General features: G+C 38.7%; 1 protein-coding gene across 1 annotated transcript in view; it reads left to right on the top strand.

The window, feature by feature from the left end:
* KIAA1279 (KIAA1279 ortholog) overlaps nt 1-10,112 on the top strand; it is a 32,333-nt gene that overhangs the window by 19,055 nt on the left and 3,166 nt on the right. Inside the window, exons 5-6 of the mRNA XM_006889001.1 lie at nt 3,138-3,222; nt 5,441-5,556. Coding sequence (XP_006889063.1) covers nt 3,138-3,222; nt 5,441-5,556 — 201 coding nt within the window. The remainder of the gene's footprint in view (nt 1-3,137; nt 3,223-5,440; nt 5,557-10,112) is intronic.

Raw genomic sequence — 10,112 nt, 5'->3', positions numbered from 1 at the left:
GGGATATTTCACTCAGCATAATGTTCTCCAGAGTCAACCATTTTGAATAATATTGCATGAGTTCCTTATTTTTTAATGCAGCATAGTATTCCATTGTGCGAATATACCACAGCTTCTCTAGCCATTCGTTTGTTGATAGGCACCTAGGTTGTTTCCAACTCCTTGCTATTGTGAACAAAGCTGCAATAAACATGGGTGTAAAAGTTACTTTTATTTGTAGTCCTGATGATGGCCTAGTGGTAAAAACTGTGCTGCCAACCCAAAAGCACATGGTTCAAATCTCCTGTGGGGGAAAAAAAAGGCAGATCTCCTCCCATGCTGTTTATAGCCTTTGAACACCCCCTGGAGGGTGAACTCTGAGCTGGTTCCGACTTGAAGGTACATAACAACAATTCATAAGGACTGAAATGTTAGTAATTCTTTATCAGAGCCTCTCCTTTCATCTCTGTGGTACCTGCCTCCTTATGCTCATTGGGCCTGTATTCTTTCTAAGCTTTCAAACAATACTGTTTCTGTAAATGCACTCTGTTTAAAATATTGTCCCACAGAGTTTCATTCAGAAAAGCTTTTAGCAGGAGAGAAAGGGCTGTGGTGACTGCAGCATCGATTTTAGGACTTTGCCTAAGATCAAGCGTGTAGGTAATGCTACAGCTGTAGCAGAGCATTTGGTTAATTCTGCTCTCATGAATCTATTTCATTGTGACCATTATCAGAAAGTGTTACTTAGTGTCTCAGCCTGTGACACCTGGGAAGATCTGTCAGAGGCACCTTGTTCATTCTGTTTAGCAATCATAAAATGACCTATTCACTGTGATTTTAACTAGTGCTTAAAATTCCAAAATTGCCAATATTACATTATTTAAATATTGGTTTAAAGTGTGGTTAAAAATTTAATGTTGACACTCCCGGTGTCCTGCCACCTGTGATCACGCTGAGGCCCAAGGGATCACTGCCGAGGTTTCCACCAAGCCACAACAAGAGTATGGCAGCCATCCCCTCCAGCGTCTCGCTTGTGGCCACCCACAACTACTACCGGTGCCGTCTGGGATCCACTTCTAGTAACAGCTCCTGTGGAAGCACTGAGTACCCAGGGAAGCCATTCCCCACTACCCAGGGCTCCCCAAGGCTGACCTGGGCCACTGGTGGGCCAGCTTCTTTCTCGGGAAGACCAATGTCCCATTCATGGCCACTGTGTTGGAGTCCCCAGAGCGCTTGCAACCCCAGGCCTCTGGCAGTGTGGTTGCCTGTGACCTGGCCCAGGGCAGCACAAGGAAGCAGCCTGGCAGCACCCAGGCGGCGCTGGCCCCGGGCTCCTCTTGAAAGGGCACCATCACCACCACCACCGACGCCTTCCTGAGGGGCTTCTGTCAGCACCTCCCTGCCCCACCCCATAGACTAGGCAGGTGCACCAAGTGCAAAAGTGGGTGGTTCTTTCTATTTCAAAAAAGCAAAAGACCAAAAAGTTGAGAGAACCACATTCTTTACTGTCTAATCACACACGAGCTTTTCGAATATCCATAGCTGTTTTATCTACCCCAAGTGGAAATAAACTTGAAGCCACCAAAAAAAAAAAAAATTAAAGTTGTTAAGTATTGCTAATATGGAACAGTCATTACTAATATGGAGCATGCAGTAATTTTCATGAACACCTTTGCCCATTCTCCACTTTTATTTTCATCAAAATGTTTTTGGTTTTCGTTTTGTTTTTTTTTTTTAGCTATGTGTTACAACCAAATAAGTTACATTGCAGAAAGAGGAAGTTGAACTGTGGATTTGTTTGGGGTTTTTTTTATTGTAAATATCATTTATATCATTATCATCTTCATTTGATTCCATTGTGAGGTTTTGGTACTTTGTGAGTCTTAATCTGGAAGCTAAAAGTCCCACATTTATCAGCCACCTCGAGGGAACAGGGCACACTGTACTGTCAGGGATTGCTACCATCAGGATAAAGCTGAAGTGATCAATCATGACGAGAAAGATGGTAACAGGACAGTCAAACTTTCCTAAAGTAAACTCTAACATGCATTTGGCTTTCAAGGTTTTACACACATTTTGATCTATAGCTGCTGCCGGGCTAATAAATAACATAGCCAGCTAGCTATTTTCAGGGTGACGTCTGAATTTGCCATTTAATTCTGAGGTTTAAGATCAGTCCTATAGAAAAATAAGTTCCATTTCTGATAGGTGTTATCATTCTATTTGATAAGAATGGCTTTCAACCAAAAGGAAGCTATTGACTGTACTTCATGAGGTGACCCTGTGAGTTACAGGACAGATGGCAAAGTGTTTGTGTCGTAAAGAGATCTTTTGTAACTATCTGAGATCTTACCCTGCCAAGGTTTGAATTTTTAAGTCTTTACATGTGTTGGTAGAGCAGTGTCCTTAGCATTCATCAGAGAATGTTGACTTGGTGGGAAATTCACTGTATGTAAATTCCAAACATTTTTAGAAGCCAAGAATCTTCCTATTTGTCCTTGTTCTCTTTGAAATGTAGTGTGTAAAGGGAATCTCCAAATATAGGGTGAAAGTTAAATATATCCTCTGACATAGTATATAAATGGTTTAAGAAATTATCCCGTGTGAAGTGTTGGCTATTCAGGGTGAACCTAAAGGACTGTGTGAAGTGATTTGAATCTAGGATGATAACAGCTTCTGTATACTTGCTGATAAGGAGCCCTGGTTGTACAGTTGTTAAGCAATCAGCTGCTAACCAAAAGTCTGTAATTCAAACCTATTAGCCACCCTGAAGGAGAAAGATATGGCAGCCTACTTATGTGCAGATGACAGCCTTGGAAACTCTGGGCTGGTTCTTTGTCCTATGTGAGTAAGACACTATTCAGTCATAATATACTCCAGTGTAAGGCTCATATGTATTGATTACATGAACAGAGCTAACTTTCAGTCTGTAGCTGTCTTTCAGCCAGTTGGCACTATTAAGAGAACTGATATTATTATTTTAAACCTTTGAGGTAGCTGTTAAACAAGATAATATTATATAGGATGTCTTTTTTACCATCTTAACTTTTATTTTACTTGATATGGCTTTTCCCATACTTAAAGAATAATTATGCAAATATTAATTTGAAGTAGCAGTGTTTGCTAGTCTCATTCAGTCTTGTTAATTTCCTCCTCAGCTGTGCTTTATGGAGGCCAGGCACTGTTTATCAGCTGCTAATGTCATTTTTGGTCAAGCTGGAAAGATCCCTACCACAGAAGACAGTAAGTTTATATGTACATGTTTAAAGATCTACCATAAGCTCTTCTTACACATTCATTATTTTAAATGTTTGCCTCCTTTATAGCCATGTTGTTTTGTTTGGTCTGCCCCTGCCCCCCGAACCATTTGAAAGAGTTGCATCTATCAGTCTCCTTTCCCCTTACGTAGGAATCTCCTAGTAAGAGTATTTTCTTGCATGGTCATAGAACAGCAAATTCAGGAATTTCAGGAAATGTAGTCTCGATCCATTTCCTTTATTTGTATTTTGCAGCATCATCCAGTCCAAAGATGTATGTTCTATTTAGTTGTCACATCTCTTTATTCTTCTAAGAAAACCGAGCCATTTCTTAGTCTTTTTTCTCCTTCACCACATAGATATTTATGAAGACTCCAGCCCAGTTATTTCACATCAGTTGAGGTTTGTAATAAGTTCCCAATTTCATTATCCCTTGTTTGATTCTGTAACTCACTGTTGAACAAATCTTCAACTTCAAAAGCTTTAGGTTTTTAAATAATCACATTTTTTTATGCAGTTCAAAGTTCTAATTGTGGATTAGTAGAACATAGGCTTAAAGAGCCAACAAAATCTGCATTATGGAATTAAATGTTTCTCCTCCTACATAGAATATTTAGGTAGAGTATTCCCCCCCCTTTTCTTTTTTGTTGTTGTAAAGTGCTGTTTGTGTCGTGGATGACTCATAGTGACCCTATGAACGAAAGACTTGGACACTTGTATAACTTTCATCCTTTTTCCAGGTTCATAGGGTTTCCACAGGCAAGCTGTTTTGGAAGTGAATGCCACTCCTGCTTCCAAATCAGGGAGTTCCACCAAACACTGTCCATTATGGGTAACCATTACTGCATCAGTGTCACAGTGCTCAGCTTCATAGCAACCATGAGTTACCTCTTAAAGCAATGCACAGACCGGGTCTGTACTACCTAGAAGAATGTTTGACCAAAAACAGTTAAAAACAGGCCTGAGGGCCATGAATTAAAGTCACCAACTTTTCGCTTGGTTAGCATCACTTTCTGTCCACTAGACCAATTGATCTCGCTCTATGCTGTTGTTGTTAAGTGCCATCGAGTCATAGGCAACTAATAGTGACCCTATGAATGAAAGACGTGGACATTTGTATAACTTTTATCCTCCCTCCAGATTCTTAGGGTTTCCAGAGGCAAGCTGTTTCGGCAGGGTATTTTTAAAGGACAGCAGTAATGGCGGCACATAATTAAAACTTTGGTCTGTGTCATTAGAGTGCAGTGTGGAGGCTCTTGTGTTGTGGATGGTTTGGCTTCCTTTTTATTTCCCAAAAAAAGAGGAAAAAACACTTTTTCTTGATGACATTAAATGAAATATTGATTGATTAAAGTCTAAAAGGCACTTGCTTATAAATAAATAATAAAAACTAAAACAGAAGTGAGATAATGCTTTGATTTTACTCTTGAAAGTTGAAAAAGCATCTGGTGTTTTCAGAAGACTTTCAATGAGAACCTTGATGCTTAATTGATTGGAATATTAGTTGAAAATCCTTTGAGAGTGTGTATCTAGAGTATTTATAATTGTGCAAACTCTTTAACCTATTGAATTCCATGTCTAGAGATCTATCTTAGGGAAGTAGTCCAACATCTAGAGAGACTTAGGCACAGAAGTCTTTATTTTTAGAGTTGATCGTAACAGTGAAGAAATGAGAAACAAATGTTCAATATTAGAAGGATGGTTAAATGAAATATTGAACATCTATGTAATTGTATATAATTATGTGCTTCTAAATAAAGTTAAAAGATTTTTAAAGAAATGGAAATATTAGTGGTATACTATATAAGAGAGAGCTGGTTTTAAGTATATACTGTGATTTTAAAAACAAGAATGAAATATAAAAAAATAATAGCAATGAGAGCCTCTCTTGGTGGCGGAATTTGGTGGTATTTTGTCCCCTGCCCCACTCAGTCAGGGCATTGAAATACCCTATTTTCCCCCAGAGCTCCCTCTGTTAATGGTAGGAGAATATTTTGGAAAAGTGTGGTGATGATAGTGGTACAATGTGGAAAATATAGTCAGTGTCATTGAATGGTAGTGGAAATTCTTGTGCTGACAGATGTTTTAGTGTTTATCTTTTCACCACAAATTCTTTTAAAAAATAAAGAGAAGAAAAAAAGAGTGCAGTACATAATGAAGATTACAGTTTTGACCACATTAGACAACTTAATGTGTAATTTTAGCTACTGAATCTGAAGGAGATGTACCAGAGCTTTATCATCAAAGAAAAGGGGAGATAGCAAGGTGCTGGATCAAGTACTGCTTGACGCTCATGCAGAATGCCCAGCTGTCCATGCAGGTAATGTAGTCAAATTTGCCTTTTTCCTCCGTGGTGAACGGGATGGATATAAAAGCTTAAAATGGGGATTATGCTCATTGGGCTCACTGAATAGTCCTTATATATGACATTCTGACTACTCATAAATACTTATTTCTTGTCATTTCCCTCTCTGCCTCTTAAAACTTAGAATTCAGGACCCATCTCAAATACCACCTATTTTTGAAGGATTTATTTTGGCTAGATATAAGCATCTTAAAACAGAAGTTCATATCATACTTATTGTATCATCCCTAGGGCTAACGGGTTCTCAAGAAACAGTTGTTGAATAAATAACGTGTTATCTCTCACAGATATATTGCTGTCTCTTTTAAACTCCACAGAACTTATTTTGACCTTTCTTAAGTTGTTTGAATTCTGCTTTGTCTATGATTGACTCATTGCAGTCCTGCAGGACTGAGTAGAATGACCTCATAGGACTTCCAGTCTGAAAACCTTTACAGAGAAGGCTGCAAATATTTCTTGAGTGCTGATGGCCCTGATGGGTCAGGTGATGCGTTGCCAACCCAAAGGCAGACAGTTCAAATCCACCAACTGCTCTGTGAGAGAAAAATGGGCAGTCTCCATTTCATAGGCTTATGATCTGTGAAAATCCACGAGAGGGTTAATATTTCTTAATAGTCTCTGTGGGGGAAAGATGGGAAGCCTCCTCCCATGTGGTTATGAAAATCCACTAGAGGCTAAATATTTCTTCGAAATCAGTATCTACTTCATATCTAACACATAGCAAGAACTTGATAAGGGTTTTACTTAAGAAATAAGTAGAGTACTGATAGGTCCCTGGAAACAAATGGCTTAGGGATGAATCCCAACCCTGTTGCTTTGTACCTGTGTGTTCATACAATATAACCTGCTCTTTCTGTTATCTCAGTTTCCTCACAAATAAGATGAAATAATAGCATTATTTAGCAGTATTTTCATGAGGGTAAAATGAATATATATGAAAGGCTCAAAGTGCTTTAGACAAATGAGTTCTTATGTTAACTGTCATCATCATCATCATCATTATTAATACGTTGCCACAAATGACGGTAATACATCGGGAAAAAAATATGTTTCTAAGCACGGTCGTCAATTTAAAAGTGTGCAGCAACATATTAATCCATGCTGAATCATACTGTCTAGCATTTAAGGAAGAAAAGAAATAATTTGGCTGTGGGATGCTAAGTGTAGATATATAGGAAATGGTTCCTTAAATTATTGTGGAGGTTTTTTTTTCCCTACTCTGTTTGCATATATTAGGGTATAAAAATTTTTAATAATAAAAAAGAACGATGACGGGAGCTCTAGTGGCAAGAAGTTGCTCTGCAATCCCAGAGGTACGCGGTTTGAACCCACCAGATGCTGTGCTGGAGAAGGAGGGGCAATGTCCTCCTGTACCAGTCAGATCCAATTTGACCGTACACACACACACACAATAAAATAAAAAAAAAAGAACGATGAAATTACTAATCATAGAAACTCCATAACCACAGAAGCACAACTCTTGAAAAAGTAGGAACATTTAGAGATTGAAGGTAGAGATGAGGCATAGGATGGAAAAGCACTGAGGGGTTTTATGTGTAGAGAATTTGGAGCTGGGAATGGTTGTTAGCTTTTGGTTGGGTGAGGAGGACTATGAGAAAATAGGGTTCCAAGGAGTACAAGAGTGGCTAGTGAAAGAATACATCCTAAAAGATGTGTAAGTAAACAAGCAACCCAGGGAGTGAGCCCATAACCAAGATAGAGAGATTGGGGCATTTGAAGTAATCATTTCACATTAAAAGTTCTCTCATTTAATTATTACTCTTAATATAATTGATGTTTTCTGTTCTAGGCATTAAAACCGACCACCCAAAAAGGCATGAAGGAATTGTCCAACTACTGAATTACTCATGCTTTCCTTAATTGTTTTTGTTACCTTAATTTTTTCCTTTAATCACTTGGTTGTCTGAAAGGACTGGTTAAATTCAAGCTTAAAATATATGCAGTGTTGTTTAATTACTTACCAATGCTATATGAAGGCATAATGTTGTCTTTGCTGTTAATTCTAACTCAGAGTGGCCCTGCAGACACAGTAGAAGTGAGCATTACACCTCCATTACTTCTCCTCAAGAAGACATATTAAGACGAAGTAACACTTAAAGTCTGGAGACTAAAGTGTTCCTGATTCAGGCCATGGGCTTCACAGTTACTTGGTATGCATCAGAAAACTGGACAATGACTAGGGATGATAGAGGAGAATTGGTTTCTTTGAGTTGTGGTGCTAGAAAAGAGTACTGAATATATCATGGACTGCTAGGAGAACAAACAAGTTCATCCTGGAGAGGGTGAAGCCAGACTTCTTGTTGGGAGGCAAGGATTCTGAAGCTCCATCTGACATACTTTGGATATGTTGCAAGGAGAGACCAGTCCTTGGAGAGGGACATCATACTTGGAAGGCTAGAAGGACAGCACAAGAGAGGAAGACTTTGGATGAGATGGATTGACTCAGTGACTGGGGTAATGGGGTGGGTGTGTCAGAGAGGATGAGGTTGGTTCAGGATACAGCAGGGTTCATAGCTGTTGCATGTAGAGTCGCTATGAGTAGCAAGCGACTCAGTGGCACATAACACCAAGAAGCTCAATATCAGCTGTGAAAACTAGGCCAGGTGCTGATTGTGGAACAGATCACCAACTACTCATATGCAAGTTCAAACTGAAGCTAAAGAAAATGAAATCAAATCCACAGGAACCTTTAATCTATCCCACTCAGATTTCAAAACCATCTCAAAAACAGGTTTGAGACCTTGAAAACTAACGATTGGAGACCAGATGAGCTGTGGGAGGATATCAAGAATATAATGCATGAAGAATGCAGAAGGTCATTACAAAGACAGAGGAGAAAGAAAAGACCAAGATGGATGTCAGATGAGACTCTGAATATTGCACTAGAGCACTGAGAAGGGAAAGCAAAGGGAATAAAGAAATTAAGGATCTGAACAGAATATTTTAAAGGGCAGCACAGGAAGACAAAGTATTATAATGAAAGATGCAAAGAGCTGGAGTTGAAAAATCAAAAGGGCCAAACTCGCTTCACATTTTTTAAGCTGAAGGAAGTGAAGAACAAATTCTAGCCTGGAGTTGTGCTACTTAAGGATGCTTTGGGCAGAATATTAAATGATCCAGGAAGCATTAAAAGAAGATGGTGTATACAAAGTCACTGTACCAAATGGAATTGGCTGACACAAAAGAATTTCATGAAATAACATATGAGCAGGAGCCTGTTGTGATGAAGAAATTCAAGCTGCTTTGAAGGAATTGGCAAAGAAACCAATAATATTTTAAAAAAGGTCTCGAGATGAATAAGAGTTACTGAGGCTGGAAAAGAGGAGCAGCATCCTGTGGAATAAAAGTAGCAAAATTAAAAGCTCCTTGGCATGAGGGAACATGGAAACATTACATGAGAGAGCATTACAAGGGGAAGAGCAAAGGCCAGGGAGGGTGGAGCAGAGCAAGGAGGAATGTGATGTGAGATAGACTTACTTAGAAAGGGGATATCCCAGGAGGACCCCTGACAGATTGTCACTCTCAAGCGCAGATGAGAGCTTTGGATTTTGGAATGATCACATAGGCAGCATAATGGAGGATGAACTGAGGGAAAGCAAATTTGGATGAAGGAGATAAGTCAGGAGACTGCTGGAACAGTCTAATTGAAATGTGATGGTAGCTAGGTCTAGGATAGTGGCAGAGGAGATAGAAAAGAATGGAGTCAATAAATATTTAGAATGTACAGCATGAAAGACTTGATGACAGGATGGAGGTATGGGGTTAAGGTGAGAGGAGAGGACATCTTAGTTTTTGACTCTCCAGACAAATGGAATTGCCCTGTACTGAAACTGCACTAGGATAGGAGCTAGTTGAAAAGGATTATGAAGTCCTGTCTTGTATGTGCCACGGCTGAAATATCTTTGAGTCTTTTGAGAGGAAATGTTATATAAGGAGTTGTATGACATTATGTCTGGTTCTTGAGGAAAACTCTGGGCTGTAGCTGTAGATATGTGAGCCACATTCTCATGAGTGGAAACTGCAGCTATTGAGGTGCGTGGAATCCTTTGTCTGTAATCTCATTGCTCAGCAGAAATAGACTTACACTTATAATTGGTCCTTTTGTATTAGCCACATAGGGAATGGTCAAGCGGTGAAACTAGTTATACATTTCATTTTATTATGGATAGTACAAATATCATTTCTACATATAATCCATATTAAGGAGTTACTGAGGCATTTTATATCATTTTTTGTGTGTGTGATAAGTGTTTTAAATTGGATGTGCCTTTTTTAACCTATCTCAGTTTGGAATCACCATATTTCTGTACATTTATAATACCATAAGCATCATATTATTAATCTTAGTGGCATCCTTGTGATACATTGTTAGGATGAAGGTGATAATCTTACTATATAATTTTTTTAAATTAATTATTTTATTAATTTTAATGAACATTTACAGAGATTTGGGATTCCCATTCATTCGTTGTTGCACTTTTTTCTCTACC

Source organism: Elephantulus edwardii, unplaced genomic scaffold (genome assembly GCF_000299155.1).
Source record: "Elephantulus edwardii isolate Elephantulus edwardi_28Jun2011 unplaced genomic scaffold, EleEdw1.0 scaffold00074, whole genome shotgun sequence".
Taxonomy (NCBI): Eukaryota; Metazoa; Chordata; class Mammalia; order Macroscelidea; family Macroscelididae; genus Elephantulus; species Elephantulus edwardii.
The sequence above is the reverse complement of the archived record's forward strand: the minus strand, read 5'-3'. Positions and strand labels throughout refer to the sequence as shown.